Source organism: Canis lupus, chromosome X (assembly GCF_003254725.2).
Source record: "Canis lupus dingo isolate Sandy chromosome X, ASM325472v2, whole genome shotgun sequence".
NCBI lineage: Eukaryota > Metazoa > Chordata > Mammalia > Carnivora > Canidae > Canis > Canis lupus.
In genome coordinates this window covers 96,371,002-96,388,700 of record NC_064281.1, presented here as the reverse complement: position 1 = coordinate 96,388,700, position 17,699 = coordinate 96,371,002, and the positions used below count along the sequence as shown (strand labels likewise).

At 35.1% G+C, this 17,699-nt stretch overlaps 1 protein-coding gene across 3 annotated transcripts in view; it reads left to right on the top strand.

Moving 5' to 3' along the window:
- The window catches only part of TENM1 (teneurin transmembrane protein 1), a 794,660-nt gene that overhangs the window by 604,970 nt on the left and 171,991 nt on the right, over positions 1-17,699 (top strand). For all 3 annotated transcript variants that reach the window (XM_025431163.3, XM_049107241.1, XM_049107240.1), the window contains 3 exons: positions 8,328-8,513; positions 10,111-10,134; positions 12,048-12,194. In XM_025431163.3, coding sequence (XP_025286948.2) covers positions 8,328-8,513; positions 10,111-10,134; positions 12,048-12,194 — 357 coding nt within the window. The remainder of the gene's footprint in view (positions 1-8,327; positions 8,514-10,110; positions 10,135-12,047; positions 12,195-17,699) is intronic.

Here is a 17,699-nt window from a genome sequence, read left to right as displayed (position 1 = left end):
AAGATCGTATGATGTAAAATCTTTGCCATTTATTGAGCTTTGCCTTGTGAACTACTGTTTTTCAGTTTTTGTAGGTATTCTCTATGTGCTTGAAAAGAATATGTATCATATAGTCATAGCTTTGGGTTCCATATATGTCCAGTATATTAAAGTTGTTCATTGTACTATTCAAACATTCTACCTCCTCACTAATTTTTTATCTTCTTATTACTGATTGTGACATTTTCGATTTGTCTTATTATCAGTCTATCAGTTTTTGCTTTAATATATCTAGAAGCTATATTTTCTTATTCAGTCTGGATTGTTACATCTCCCTGATGAATTATTCCTTTTATTATTACATGATGACTCTCTTTATCCATAATAATGCTTTATATCTTGAAATCCATTTTGTCTGATAATGTTATAGCTACACTAAGTTGCTCTTGGATGGTACCTTTCTAGAATGCCTTTTTCCTATTATTACTAAATTTGTGTTAGTATGTTTCAGCACATATCTTTTTAATAGAAAGAACATAACTAGCTTTCCTTTTCCACTCAGTTCCAAAGTCTCTCTTTTAAATTTCAAGTTCAGTTTGTTTTTATTTACTGGGATTACTGACATGTTTGGATTTATAGCTCAGAATCTTCTTTTGTGTCTCCTACTTATAATATTTATTTTTCTTTGTCTTTTCCCTTTTTGGCTTTTTCTTTGAGTTATCTTCATTCTTTTTCCACCTTGAAAGTTGTAAATTTCTGTATGTTTCTGTTCTTTTGGTCATTACAATTAATTTCTTAACATTTTATTAAAATGTAACACATATACAGAAAAGTACAAAGGTCATAAGTATACAGCCTACTGAATTATCTGAGTATGAAACACTTGCTAACTGCCACCCAAGTCAAACTATAGGATACTGTCCCTAGAAGCCTCCTTTGTGTCCCCCCCGCCAATTATTACCTCCTTCATCCTTCCTCCCCGGCATAACTGCTCTGACTTCTAATATTTGCCTGCTTTCCAAAAATTTTATTAATGGAATCTTACAGCATATATGATGTTGCATTTCATTTATTTCACTCAAAATTAGTTTTGGTGGGATTCATCTATCTTATGGTACGTAGCTGTAGATCACCCATTTTCATTGTGATGTTATTACTTTTTTGCAAAATTACCACAATTATATCTTCTACTGTTGATGGATATTTAAAGCATTTCCATTTCTTGCCAACACATATAATCCTATGAACACTTTTATACATATATTTCAGTGAATATTTGTTTGCTCATACTTCTGTTGAGTAAATAGTAAGAAGTGGAATTGCTAAGCCACATGATATACATATATCAAACTTTAGCAGATAATGTCAAAGAGTTTCCCAAAGTGGTCGTACCAATTTACACAATCACCTGTAATACATGAAACTTTTTATTACTTCACACTGACACCAACACTTCTCACTGTCAATCCTATAGATTTTAACCATCTCTGTGGGTGTGCAGTGGTATTTCATTGTTATGTTATTTTGTATCTCCCTGATAAGTGATGATGCTGAGCATATTTCCATATGCTTTTGTAGACTTGGATATCCTCTTATAAACGACTTCTTCAGATCTCTTGCCCATTTTTTTCTTAAGATTTTATTTATTTATTTGAGAAAGAAAGCACATGGGGGGGGCAGAGGAAGATGGAGAGGCAGTGAATTGCAAGCAGACTTCACGCTGAGCACAGAGCCCAATATAGGGCTCAAACTCATGACCCTGAGATAGATCAAAACTTGAGCCAAAACCAAGAGTCAGATGCTAACTGACTGAGCCACTCGGATATCCCAAGATCTCTTGCCTATTCTCCTGTTGAGTTATGTGCCTTGTTATTATTGATTTTAAGACGCTCTTTGTATATTCTGGACACAAGCTCTTTTTCAGTTTTATGTTCTATGAATATATTCTACCACTTATAGCATGTTTTCTCTTTGTCTTTTGAATACAAATTTTTAATTTTGATACAGCCCAATTTATTATTTTTTGCCCTTATGGTTAGCATTTTTGGGTACTGTTTAAGAGAATTTTTTTACCCTAGATCATAAAATTGTTTTCTTACATTGTGTTCTAGAAGTTTTGATAATTTACGTTTACTAAATTCTATCTGGAATTGATTTTGTATATGGAGTGAGGGTTTTTTTTCCTAGTGGATATTCAGTTTCCCAGAGAGATTTAACTTAAAACAGCAGTCATTTGACAGTTGCCTGCAGAGACATCTTAACTGTAAATCAAGTATCCTTGTATGTTTTAAGACTTTATTCAATCTGATTGGTCTATTTGCCATTGTGTCAATACCCACTGTCTATATTAGCATAACTTTACACTAAGTCTTGCTATTAGCTAGAGTACATCTCACCTTATTCTGCTTCTTCCTTTAGCTGGTCAATATTTACACACATGTAACACATGTGTCTACATGTACAAAAATACACACATACACAAACTGCCAAGATACTGAGTGAGGCTACATTGAGGCTGAGTGAGGCTACAAGATACTGAGTGAGGCTACATTGAATCTACAGAATAATTTGGGGGAATTTGACATCTTTAATTTTATTTTTCAGTTAGAGTTTGCCATAGCTTTCCATTTATCCTTCTCTAATTTTCTTTCATAAAGTTTTATAGTTTTCATCATAGGTTCTGCAAATATTTTTTTCAATTTATTGCTAGGTATATGATGTTGTGATGCTATTATAAATGGTTTATTTTTCTCATTGTTTGTTGTCAATAAAAAGAGAACATTTTTATATGTTAGCCTCATGCCTAGAGAACTTGCTAAATTCGTGTATTCTAATAATTCATCTATATAGATTTTTTTTAAGGTTTTATTTATTTATTCATGAGAGACACAGAGAGAGAGAGGCAGAGACACAGGCTGAGGGAGAAAGAGGCTCCCCACAAGGATCCCCTATGTGGGACTCGATCCTGGATCCTGGGATCACGTCCTGGGCCAAAGGCAGATGGTCAACCGCTGAGCCACCCAGGTGTCCCTCTATATAGGTTCTTTTACCAGTTTGTATATGTACAATCATACTATCTTTGAGTAATGATAGCTTTCTTTCTTCCTTTTCAATTTCTATACATTTTTTCTTTTTCTTATATTATTGCACTGCCTAGGACTTCTAAAATTATGGCATATAGAAGTGATGATCATAAGCAACTTTTCTCAGTTCTCAATAATAGAAAAAATATTTCAGCGTCTCACTATTAAATATTATGTTTGCTGTAGGTTTTTTTGCAGCTAATCTTTATCAGATTAAAGTTCTTAGTGTTCATTTGCTATAAGCCTTTATCCTGAATCGATGTTTATTTAATATTTTACTAAGTACTTATTATATGTCTATTTAGATGGTCATATGATTTTTTTCTTTTATTCATATATCTGATGAATTACATTGATTGATTTTCAGATATTAACATAATCGTGTATTCCTAGAGTAAGGATAAATTGATCATTATATTGTTTCATGTTATGTAATGCTAGGTTTGTTGTTGAGTGTTTTGTTTAAGATTTTTGCATTCATATTCATAAGTGAGATTGACCTGTATTTTTTCTTGAAATATTCTTGTCAGAATTTTATATCAAGGTTGTGCTGGCCTCATAACTCACATTGTGGTGTTTCTTCTTTTTCTCTTTTTTGAAAAAGATTGTTCAAGACTGGCAGTTTTTCTTCCTTAAAAGTTTGGTATATTTACAAGTACTGATCTGAGACTGTGATTTTTTTTGTGGGAACATTTTGCATTGTGGATTGAGGTTCTTCATAGAAACTATTCAGTTTCTTTTGTGTGTGTGTCTATGTTCATTATTGTATATTGTGTTTACTAGGAATTTGTCCATTTCATTGAAATTTTCAAAAGTATTGACGAAAAGTTGTTTGTAACGTTATTTTATGATGTTTTATGTCTGTACACTCAATAGTGATGTCATCTTTCCCATTCATGGTATTGGTAATTTGGATCTTCTGTATTTTCTTCTTGATCAGTTCCCATCAGAAGTTGACCAATTTTATTGGGCTATGAAAATTGCAGTCATTGGCTTTCTTGATCCTTTCTATTGCATATTTGTTCTTATTTAATTAATTTCAGCTTTAATAACTACTATTTTCTTTCTTCTACCCTCTTTGAGTCTACCTTGCTTTTCTAATTTCTTAGAATGGATGCATGGGTCATTGTTGTCAGCTGATTTTCCTCTCTGCTTTATAAATTTTCCTGTATACATGAATTGAGTTATACAAATTTTGATATGTTCATTGTATTTTCATTTATTTAAAGTATTTTCTAGTTTCCATGATGATTTTCTTTTTGTTCCATAGTTTTTTCAGAGGTATATTTTGTAATTTCCAAACTTATGTGTATTTTAAAGTTACTTTTTGCTTATCTTTTTATTTCAAGTTTAAGTCCACAGTGGGCAGACAACATGCTATAAATAATTTCAATACTTGAGATACACTGAGACTTGCTTTATATAGCCCAGCATATGGTCAATATTTATAAATGTTCTATGTACACTTTAGAATTATGTGCACTTTGTAGTCATTTATTGTACTGCTCTATATGTGTCAATAAGATCAAATTTGATAATCATGTTACTCAAATATTTTATATCCTTTCTGATTTCTTGTCTGTTCTATCATCAGTTAATGAGAAAGGGGGCATTAAAGTCTCTTACTATGTTGTAAATTTGTCCTTTTCTCTTTTCTTGTTCCTCCAATTTTGCTTCATATATTTGGCTTGATATTTTCTTCAGTATTAGAAATTTCTTAGCCATTATGTGGTCAAATATTTTTTTCTGCACCTGTGAGAGTGACAAAAGTTCTACCCAGCTTCTGAGTCTTCCAGCTGACTCTACCAGAACTGACAGATACTTCCAGAGGAAAAGCATACATATATGCCAAACTCACCTCTCTGGCTTTTCTTTTACTCCTGGAATGTGGCCCAGTAATGCTTAACTGTTTTGTGAACTCCAGCAATGTCCAACAGTTTTAAAATATGTTTTGTCTAGATTTTCCAGTTTCCATCAGGAGAGAATAGTAAAAATTACTTAGGTCACAATTACTAGAAATAATTTCACTTTTAAATTTTATATGCATACTTGACAAAATATCTTAACTCCTTAATAGTACAAATTTCAGAAATATTTCATTCAGGGCATTCTACTGCACGTATTATTATTCAATAGTATTTTATTTTAATATTGTTTTCTAGCTCCCAAATTTATTATTATTAATGATAGTTATTATCATTATTATGGTTAATGATTCCTTGCCATCTCTCTGGGCTAGTGGATAGAGTTTTACTAGTCCCTATCTCACTGAGATTGCATCCCTTCAAGAGTCCTTACTTTCTGCAGGAGTTTCAGTCCAACGCCTCATCTTAATGGACCAAAAATCTCATCCTTTTTTCCTCTGTGGACATAGATACCCAACCACCGAGTCATTACTGGGTACGATAACCACTTAAAGCTGCCAGAGGTTGACTTATATGCTTACTTCTTTGGCTGTTAACATCATCTTTGTTTCTGGCATTTGATAATTCTGTTTCTTGTGAGCCAAGACATGCAATCTTTAAAATTATTAAATTATATTTAACATGTCTACGGTTTATATTGAGATGGTTTAAGGGTAGCCTAGTCTGCCATTTTGCTGTTACTGTTCATCTAGTCCTGTTACATTTCAGGAAATTATCAGAATGATACATTTTTTCGGTGCCTAAAGTTTATAGTTGTATAAAGCAATATACACAAAAATTTGCTTCCTAATTGTTTCTGTTAGCTCTGACTTGATCGGTTTTGACCTGTTTAGCTCCCTAATTTTTGAAAGGTCCTTTCAGTTCAGCCTTGGGGAAAGCCATTAGGGGAGCATAATTACAACCTCAGATTCACTACAAGAGCTGACATTATAAATCCAGATTATCAATTAGAGATTCAGAAGCAAGATATAGAGAGTAGATGCTGTTTCAAGATCAACCTACTTGAACTACCATTTACTAGGCAAAGCCCCCCCTTTTTTGTATTTTCTGGGTTCTGTACTTTTCTTACAATCTGATGACCCCACACATGTTTTTCCATTCACTCTTCCACTCATTCAAATCTGAATTTACAACTGCTACCATATCAATACAGCTCTTCCTAAAGCCACCAACAGTTTTCATATTGATAAATTCAATGGACACTTCTCTGCCCAGATCTCACTTGACCTCTCAGTACTATTATACTGCTACTCTCTTCTTCTTCTTGAAAAAGCATCTTCTTCTGGCTTTAGTTAGACCACAATCTCCTGGATTTCCTCCTATCACTCACTGCTTCTCCTTCGCAGTCTCTTTTTAATGGTTCCTTTTATTAAAAAAATTTTTTTTTATTTTTTAAGTAATCTCTACAATGAACATGAGGCTTGAACTCATGACCCCAAGTTTAAGAGTTCCTTGCTCTCCTGACTGAGCTGCCAGGCACCCTCATGGTTCCTTTTTTTATACCTTACCTTCAAATCATGGGATACCTCAGGGCTGATTCCAGCAGTTGTCTATACTCTCTCCTTAGGGATATCATCTAGTCCCATGCCTTTAAATACCACTTATGTGCTAATGCTTGCCAATTTCATATCTCCAGCCCTGGCCTCTCAAATTCACTTGGCTAGCTACACATTTATCTCAAAGTTAATGTTTGATCTTCTACCCTTATTCTTCCCTTAGCCTTTCCTATTTAATTAATGGCAGCAGTATCCACCCACTTGTTTAAGCCAAAACTTTTATTTTTCTCCTTCCTTCAATCCCCACATCCCATCTTGAGGAACTCCTTTTGGCCCTGCCTCTAGAATATATCCCAGATCTGTCCAATGACCCTTTGAGATGTAAATATTATTACTTCCATTGTGTGGTTACATGAGCAAAGATTAAGAGAACATGTTAGTGGGATCCCTGGGTGGCGCAGCGGTTTGGTGCCTGCCTTTGGCCCAGGGCACGATCCTGGAGACCCGGGATCGAATCCCACATTGGGCTCCCGGTGCATGGAGCCTGCTTCTCCCTCTGCCTATGTCTCTGCCTCTCTCTCTCTCTCTCTCTCTCTCTCTCTCTGTGACTATCATAAAAAAAAGAGAACATGTTAGTGGTTTTCCTATGGGTACACAGCTTTTATGCAGAGGAATCCTTATTTCATATCCACTATTCTTTCTATCATACCTTGACCTACAGAGAATACTTGTGACTGAATTAGTGAACAAATTGATTTAGATAGTAATAAAATCTATACCCATGGCTTTATCAGAAGAATATTTTCACCCACTGAAAAATAACTGCTATCTGTAGACTAGAAACCTTTGTTACACAGAAAGGCCCTTGTTAAAGGTAATGTAGAGTAATACAGATATCATGACATGTCAATACCTCTAACTATATAAAACCAGTTTCAGAATTTGGGATTATGAAAGGTATATGACTTGGCATCCAGAACACTCTGTTTCTTTGAAGGGTATATGGCCAGTTGTACCCAAAACCTATTGCATTATTTCTTTTGCATTCTTTCTATAGACTTTTATCCCCCATCTCCTCCTCCAGAAAGGGTATCCAGTCAAGAAAAAGGCTTGCCAAACTTTTATTTTAGCTTCTCTCCTGTCATAACTTTATTAATATTCAGCATGTCTCAACAAAAAGTCAAGGGGACAGAGGAGAGAACCTCGGCAGAGCCAGTATACAACTTGATTATATTGGCCAAATAATGAATGACATTTCAAGATAAGACTGTATTTTAATCAACCAGGATTCATTTTAAAGGCTTAAAGTAAATGCAGATATTGTTTGTATGTTCAGGGAAACCAGCTGATTACCATCATTGGCAGCTTTACTTTTGTATATTATAAATTTTATTAGAAAGCTATCTTTCCAATTGTAGAACCTCTCCTCCTGAATGACGTTAGAGCACCATTTTACTATGCGTGTGTGTTTTCCCCCCAATGATTGCTTGTAGCATTGTAAAATCCTTGTAACATTATTTGTGATCTTAATGAATTTTTAGTAAAGCCCACTTGACATTTGTTTGGCACTGACTTCATTTCTAAGCCTTGAATGCCATTATCATTTTATGGACTTTTCAAAATCAATTTGACTTAGGGTTTATTTTATACTTCAGGACTTAACTATCTTTTTTATAGAGTTCCTTGCACATTCACTCAAATGCTAGAGGTCTTTGTGATATTTGGCTTATATTTTTAAAATATAAAAATAGAGTGGAATTTTTGGTAATTCTAATGTCTTTTGGAAAGAATAGACTCTGGTTTTAATAAAATAGGTAAATGTATCTTCTTTTAATTTCCCACAGAGCTTTGTACCATGGAGTGTGGTAGCCATGGAGTCTGCTCACGAGGAATTTGCCAGTGTGAAGAAGGTTGGGTAGGACCAACATGTGAAGAACGCTCCTGTCATTCTCACTGTGCCGAGCATGGCCAGTGCAAAGATGGAAAATGTGAGTGTAGCCCTGGATGGGAGGGCGACCACTGCACTATTGGTAAGTACCAGCATACTTTGAACAAAATAAGTTGAATTAATTGAAGAAGGAAAAGCATGTTAGCAATCAATCACCAAGCTTTTCATAGAATTTGAGGTTGGAGGAGAGAAAAAGGAACGGGAGTTAGCCATAAGTTTGAAAGTTTGATTAACTGGGAGTCTTCCTCTTTTGTTGATAGTATCTTACTTCTTCCTTGTGCCATTTATTTTCTCACTACTTCAGTATTCCTTATATTTTGTTTTCTCATGCTTTGAGTTACTCAAATGAAAGAAGATACATTGGAATGTAGTGTCATTAGTTAATAAGAGAAGTGCTTTTGTTGTGAACATAACATTCACTGCCCATTTTTCCTTTTGAAAAGTATAGGTTGTTTCACTCGAAAGCACTTAGAGGCAATTTCATTAAGCAGGACTACTTTAACAGAGGCCATTCAATATCATTAGGAGCTGTCTTTAATGTATGTGAGGAGGGCACTCCTGACCTACCATCGGTAGAACATCTGTGTTGAATTGCTTATTGGTTAGTATAGAGAATATGTACTGAGGCACCCACCCTCTCCCATCCCTTGTCACAACTTTCACTAATTTTGAGGATGCTGCCTGGGAGAACAGCTTTTGGGTATGAGAGGAGCCTATGTAATAAATCTATCAGGCGGTCTTCACACTAGAAAAAAACAGTAATAATAACTAGGGTTTCAACTTCAAAATACTTTTGTCTGAAAATAAATCCAAGTCCTTGACACATGCATATATCTACCACAGAGGCCTCTTGCATGTACAGACGGACAAGTACGTTTCCCATTGTTCAGCTAAGGAAAGTGGGTCACAGAATGTTCCAGTGGCATTCCGTGAGCATACAGAAATTTCATGCAGAGCAAAGGCCAGTATGGGCCTCTGGATACCCAACACATTGTTTGTGGGCTTTTTTTTCCCCACCAGACTGTAGCACCACTTTCATTTTTAGGTGAAAGTATTTTGTTATAATGGTTGGGCCCTGCCAAAGTAATGTATAATATATATAACATATATAACATATAATCTTAATAAACTGCATTACTACTCTACTAAAGGTACAGTAAGTCTTGTTCTGTGACTGTGGAAAATATTTAAGATTCATTAAAAAGGTGGTAAGGGGTGAGATTCCGATGCGGCGTAAGTAATTACATTCCTGCAGTACAGTAAGTTTATTGCCTTCACATAAGAGGATTTAAATATTGTGATGATTACCGAAGGTGGTTACTCCAGAACTCCCTTCTAAAGATATTACTAATAAGAAGTTGAAGCTAGTGCTCTTTCACTAAAGTTATTACTGAAATGTAAAAACGCAGTTCTTATACTTTTAATGAAATATGACACTTTTTTAGGAAGCCTAATAGAGTTTCTTGCAGAAAAGCCATTAATATCTTTCCCACAGAAAATATTATTCACAAACTACACAGGCCCGTGTACCAACTTTTGAGCTGCAGGCATTTCAGCAGTTCACAGTTTGCTGTTCTCCTCCCAGGCAACAGATGGTAAAGCATTAATACATGTTGGATAGCTGTGGTCTCCCAGAAATTCATTCAATCACTCTTTCCCCCCCTTTCCCCCCCTTTTAGCTCACTACTTAGATGCCGTCCGAGGTAAGATTTTTCTCACTCGTTTTATAACAGAAAAATATTGTAAATGGAAAATATACCTGTGGGAAAGGAAGGGTTGGTGGGGGGTTTTGTGTGTGTTTGTGTTTTGGGTTTGTGTTTTTACTTCTGGCAGGCTTCCTTAAGTGTGATATTGTCAGGTTCATGCCGTAATAGTCTAACTAAAAAATAATTTGTTTTTCCAACATAAAAGAGTCATTTTATTTTTTTGCCATAGTGTATAATGGATTGACAAGCAACTTTAGGAACTGTTTTCCTTTGTCTTTCTATGGAGTTTTATGCGTGTGTGTGTGTGTTTGTGCAGGTGTCTATGTGTATAAGTAATTATTATATGAACTTGATTTGGATAGATGGCTGAACATTTTCTTTAATATAGCAATATGGATCTAAGTCCATGTACAGTCTACTTTCAAGGAGAGAATAATTCTCCCTTTATAAGTAACCCATCATGCATCCCCGAGAGATGGTAAGGGTTTTTCTGTCAGATAACCTGTGCCTTTCATTACCTCAGCCTCCGAAAGTTGACTATGTTCCAAGTTATCCCTAATTTCTTTTTAGCCATTATATATCCATGATAATGGAAGTAGATGAATGGAGCTAGATAAACTCTTTTCTTAAACCTATCTGTATTCATCTTATACCACTTCTTGAGGAATACATATATATTTATATGAATATATATAATGAGAGAGAGTCTTTGTATTTTCTAACAGCCATCTGTCATTTTATTTTAAAGTTTTTTCTTCGTCTGGTCTGTTGATAGTTACTTAGAAAACCATTTGGAAGGAACACTGGGTTATGTCTACAGATTTTTTAAAAATTATTTTGCTTTTTATACTTCTGGACTTTTCTTTCAAAGACAGCAAATGAAAAAAATATATGTTGATTGGACTCTCTCCAGTAAAATTCAGATCTGGTCTTATGCTACTATTGGGAAAATTCCAGAAGATATATGCCATATTGCCATCTCTGTTCATCTGTCCACTGAGCACTTGGCGCATACACAGTTACCCTTTGGAATGGCCAAACTCTGAACTATTGGTAGAAAGAGTAGGGCATCCCAAAGAAATTAAAAGTCCAAATTGAGACCATTGTTAGTGTTTGTGGTTTATCAATGGATAGAAGTCATTTAAGCACAACAATTTCCTCTTGACTGCATTTATCCAGTCATTCTCTAGAATTCTGAAAGTCTCAGTCTGGCATGCATTAGTTCCATAAACATTTGTTGAGCACCTACTATGGGCTTAATAGTATTATGCTAGCTTCTGAGTGAGATGCCAGATAAGTTAAAAATTTAATCTTTAGCTCTCAGATCAATGATAATCTTAAATTAAAAAGCCAAATAAATATAAAGCAACTGAAGCACATTTCTAAGGCATTTATATGGACAAATAGTTAATGGTATGCTCTGAACTGTGTACCAACATACCTAAGTCCCGAAGCAGTGCATCACAAGGGAAAAATCAGTAGAGACTGGAAGTAGTTAGGGGAAGTTTCTTTTCATAGAAACTTCTGTCTTTTCCCAGCTTATTGGTCATAACTAGATACAATACCGTCCATCTGGGTTTGATTGAGCTGAGAAGATTCGTGTTTTTTCTAAAAGAAACAAAAACATTTTTTGTCCCCATCATAGTTTCCATCCTATCTAAACCAGAGATTGGGAATTGGGGTTAGCATTAGTAATGCTTAATTGGCTCTCTAAGGAAAAGCACAGCCAAGGAAGGGATAACAAGTTCCCTGGGAAGGTTTTGTAAGCAAGCAAGTTCCTTTTCCATTTATTCAATACCTCATCTGAATGGAGCCCAAGTGATTAGATGCTTTCCTATAGGTAGATACATCATTGTTAGCCAATCCCATTCTCATGTCTCCATGATTGTTATTTTCTGCTGTCTTTACAGATGGCTGCCCAGGGCTCTGCTTTGGAAACGGGCGATGTACCCTGGACCAAAATGGTTGGCACTGTGTGTGTCAGGTGGGTTGGAGTGGAATAGGCTGCAACGTTGTCATGGAAATGCTTTGTGGAGATAACTTGGACAATGATGGAGGTGAGTTATTTATAAAACGTAAATATAAGAAAGGAATAGCCTGCACAGTGATGGCCAATATGGCAAAGGGTGAAAATTGAGACTCCTTCATATAAACGATATTGAGTTATATAAGGCTACACTACTTTTTAAATCTCAGTTTATTGAGTATTTACTATCATCAGGCAATATTGCAAATTCTGCATGCATTATGTCTCATTTAATTCTCACAACAACACTATGAGGTATAGGCACTACTTTCCTTACTTGGAGATGGGAAAGCTAATGCTTGGAGTGGGGATAACATGTGACTTTTCCAAAGTCACACAACTAGAAATTCACAGCACCCAGATTCCAGTTGAGGTCTATATGACCTCAAAGTCTGTTTTCCTTACTACAACAGCCATGCTGCCTCCCATATCTGTGGCATTTATTATAGCATTTATTGTATCCATGTACCCCTGTTCAAACTGTCAAATGCTAGTATAGCTTGCACTATACACACTGTGAAATTGTTTTCTTTCTTCTTAGTTACTTAGAGCAACCTCTTGTGTCTCTACCTTTTAGAAATGCTTTGTATCTTTCAAAGGACACAGCATCAAGACAATTCACAGTAGAATTTTTATATTTAATTCAAGAGTTGCACATGATGTTTTCAAAAGCCATATTGGCTCCAAGGCCTCACGGTAACCACTCCTTTTTAGTCAAGCAAACAAAAGCATCTAATATACTGTTCAGTCAGTCCTCAAAACAGCCCAAATCACCTCTGAATGAAACCTAAAACAACAAATCCTTACTTTTCTCTTTCTACTCAAGGAAACATGAAGTTAATAAAAAAAAGTTTTCCTTCTAATCTTGTATATTAGATTTAAAATGAAGTAGGTCATGAGATTTGATTCCTCTGGTTTCTGTATTCACTTAGACGATTATATACCTTGTCATTTGAATCCAAACTTGAGGCTTAAATCAATAAGGTAGCAATTTTAGTTTAAGGAACGCTGGATGTAAGATTTCCTCCTTTACTAGTTCTGGCCAGCAATTTACCTAAAAAGTTACATGACCTTATGAATTTTAAGTGGAAGCAACTTTGTGATTCAGTGCACATGCCTTTGAAGTTAGACTTTCTGGCTGCTATGTACTTACTGGCTGCTGTATGATTTAGGGAAAGTTTCTTGATATCTCTGTGCTTTAATTTCCTTATTTCCAGAATGGGGCTGTTAATAATATTAACTCTCTAATAGGATTATTGTACGCATTAAATGAGACAGTTCATGTGAATTCTTTAAAAGATGATGGACTCTCTGCTTCATCCCCTCCACATGCAGGTACACATACACATACATTAGACTTAGGATAACAGCCCATTTTCAGAAGAGACCTACCTATTTAAATTAAAATTTTTATTTGAGAAGCCAGGGTGAGATTTTCAATTAAATGGTGTACTGATCAACTATTTACTGGACTCTTATGGCCCTCCAACATTCATCTTCACTTTCCTTTACTTCCTTTTCATTATATGCCCCTTTATGTGGTGTGCCTTCTCTTCGACACCTGTCGTTCTCTGTCACTTAAGTCCCAATTCAAGCTATATATCTCCCACGAAACCTCTGACATCCACCACCCCTGTCTTCCATAGTGTTTATCATATGTACCATGTCACCAAGCATTTAATTCTTGTTACATGTTAAGCATGACCAAGAATCCATAATTATATGCCTAATATAATCACTGATAATATTAGCTTACTTGTATTTAGGATTTACTATGTACAAGGCACAGTGCTGAGTCCTTTATGTGAATTATTTCATTTTATCCCCATGAGGCAGGAACTACTACTAATATACTACTTTACAAATTAGGAAACCAAGGCAAGGAGAAGTTAAATAAGTTGCTCAAGATCATATAACCAGGAAATGATAGAACCAGGGTATAAACCTTGGTGGTCTGCCTCGTTGCAAAAAGGATTTGAAGTTGTGATAGAGATTTCTCAGTTGATACATTGATTAAAAGGTTTATGCTCAGAAAATACTTTAACTACCTTTATGATTATAATTTCTGAGGGTTGAGCCAAAATAGGTTTCCTGATATTTCCCACCCATTTCTTCTCAGAAACGGAGACAGAACGTAAAGACTGCTAACTCTGGGAAACGAACTAGGGGTGGTAGAAGGGGAGGAGGGCGGGGGGTGGGAGTGAATGGGTGACGGGCACTGGGTGTTATTCTGTATGTTAGTAAATTGAACACCAATAAAAAAATAATAATAAAAAAAAAAAAAAAAAAAAAAAAAAACTTAAATTCAAAAAAAAAAAAAAACAAAAAAAAAAAAAAACAAAATAGGTTTCCTGCCTTAATAAAGTACAGCTTGATAAAAATAATTGAATACTTAATTATCAAGCATTTTTATGGCCTCAAGGTCACCTTAAGGCAGCCAAAAATGTTTAATGAATGAATCAATTAAATATTAATGAATTAATGGATTACCAATTCTTAATATTTGTGGTATATAGAGACACAAAAGGTATAGAAGATTTTGCTAAATATGTATTGACATCTGAACATTCCTTTAAAACTGTGTATCTATGTGGGAATCAAAAATCAAAGACCCTGATTTGAGTTCACTGTATTTTTATGATTGTTTCTTTAGGGAGTAGCAGGGGAAGGCTCCTTGAGAGTTCCAATTACCATTTTTTTCCTTTAGTAGGATTAAGATGATATTGATGATAAATATAGATTTGGTGCTTCCCTGAGATGGAAAGATGAATTAAATAAACTCTGAAAGACCCATGACTGAGATTTTGGACAATAATTTGACTCTTATGCTGTTTAAATTTTATCCCTAAGAATATATTAAATGCCCTTCATTTGGTAATTTCAGCTTTCCAGTTATCCAGAATGACTGGATTCATTTAGTTGAATATGACTAATGATTAATATTTGCATACTTGTTTGTGCATGTGTGTGTGTGTGTGTGTGTGTTTTAATTAAATCAGAAAGTGCCAATTGAACCTTTTGGGGAAAAAATGGTCCTCATTTTTAAAATGTAATTCTTAAGAAATCTTCCCAATCAGAAAAAATCACTTTCAAGCAATTGCTTCAAGTAGCTGCTACCTGATTGCTCCATATTATAGCTGATACTTAAAGAATGGCTGGATTTTTTTGCATTCTAATCAGCTTTGAATACTCATTAGTATTGCTGCTGTTTCCTGCAGCTTTGACTTTAGTTACACTCTGATTCAATGCATTGTGACTCTTACTAACTAATTGGGCTGCATTGAATATGTAGGTGACGAGGCTGGGCTAAGAGCTACCTAAAAGCTCCTTGAACAGTAAGAACAGAACAGAGAACAAATAACCTTTGGATTTTTTTCTTAACATGCAAAACAAGGAAAGCTATCTTATGCATTGTGCCTATAAGAACTAATTACCATAGAAATTACAAACCTATCAAATGCCTTGACCTCATATCCTTTTAGCCAAAAAGCACCTACCATGTGCACAGCCCTGTGCTTGGAGGATGAGACTTAATATGAATGTGAATGATGACCTCAGTTTCATGTGTTAATCATATGTACTGATTTGGGGTTTAGAAAATGTGATCACCATATATTACATGCACATATAAATTGATATGAGAAAACAAGTTTAGACATCACACTAACTGAATCAGAATAGCTAAAACAAATAGAACAAGCTAGAACTATCAGATCTTAAAGAATGTTTTAAAGCTATGGTAATTAAAACAAAGTGGTACTGGTGGAGGAGTAGACAGATCAGTACAACCAAATAAAAGCTCTGTAACACACCCAGTACAAATAAAAATTTAGTAGATTATAAAACCAGCATCAAAAATCAGTAGAGAAAAGAAGCACTGTGAAATAAATGGTGCTGAAACAACTACTAAGAAAAAAACCTTAGGTTTTCAATTTCTAGCATATTCTAAAAGAATAAGATAAAAACACTCCAGCTGATTAATGTTAAAGGTGGGAAAACCTCAAACACAATTAGAAGAAAGTATAGGTGACAGATTCAAGACAAGAAAGGACTTCTTAGAAATAAAAGCAAGGAAAGAAACCATAATAGGAAAAAAATGATAAATAAGACCTCATAAAAATTTCAAAATTCTCTATGTTGTTCAGCTAAGTTTATAGGCCATCCAACATCTAGATATCAGAATCTGTTCTGTCTGATATGATAGCTACTAATCACATGTGCTTATTTCAATTTAACTTAAATGACATTTAAAAACCTGTTTCTTGGGGCACCTAGGTGGCTCAGTCAGTTAAGCATCCAACTCTTGGTTTCAGCTCAGGTCATGATCCCAGGGTTGTGAGATCAAGCCCCATGCCTGGCTCTGTGCTCAGTAGGGAGTCTGCTTGAGGACTCTCTCTCTCCCTCTCCCTCTGCCCCTCCTCCCCATACTCGCTCATTCTCTCTCTAAAGTAAATAAATATATCTTCAAAATTCTGTTTGTCAGCTGTACTAGGCAATTCTCAAGGGCTCAATAGCCACATGAGCCTAGTGACTACTATATTAGCACAGATCTAGAACATTCCCATCATCGGGAAGAAATTTTATTGGATAGTGCTAATCTAAATGTTTGACCCAAATGTGTACCTTTCAGCGAGACATTTCATATTGAGTATACCCAATTTTCCACTTATTCATTACTACTTTGTGCCAAGTATTGTGCTTGGTATTAGAAAGAAAATGACAAGACAAGTTTCTGCCTTCATGGAACTTATGGTCTGGGAAGGGAGACAGATAATAAATAAGAAACGACACAAATAACTACCTATTTACAACTGTAAAGAGTACTATAAAATTTTTAGAGTGCTATAAAAATGTATAAGGGGACCTAACCAAGTCTACATGGTAAGGGAGGCCTCACCTAAGTCAGGAGCAGAATGTTCCAGGCCAAGGAAACAGTATTTACAAATGCCCTTTGGTGGACATGTACTACGCTCTTCTAGGAAGTGAAAGGAAAATCATTGTGGCTGGAATATGAGCCAAGAAGAGATTGGTAGGAGATGAGAATATGAAGGCGGGCATTAGCCAGATCATACACAATAGTGTGAAGTTCATATGATCTTCAGTTATCAAACAAAAATTACATTTTATTCACTCTAGTTATAGAGGAAGGCAAGTGGTTTCTGATGCTGTGAAACGATTATCAAGGAGGTTTAAAAGATGTGGAAAAAGAATGTTTACTCTAACGGCCCTTTTCCCCCTGATCTTTTAAGTATTTGTCATATGTTTTCCAAGCTTCTCTTACACAAACTCTTCCAGTGGTCTATATTCATATTCATTGGTAAAATCAATAAGTTAATTGCCTAAAAGAGTATGATCTTCCAGGAATCATTCTTCATAACAAGTCACCATTCATTAAGAACAATAGCTATTTGCAAGGCTATTTTATGATATAGTGTTTCTAGATCTAGAAATCAGCACCATGGGTGAATTATGAACACATAAGCTCATGGATCAATAAGCCTTGTGTTTTGAATGTCACCAGCATGCTGCAGTGTTT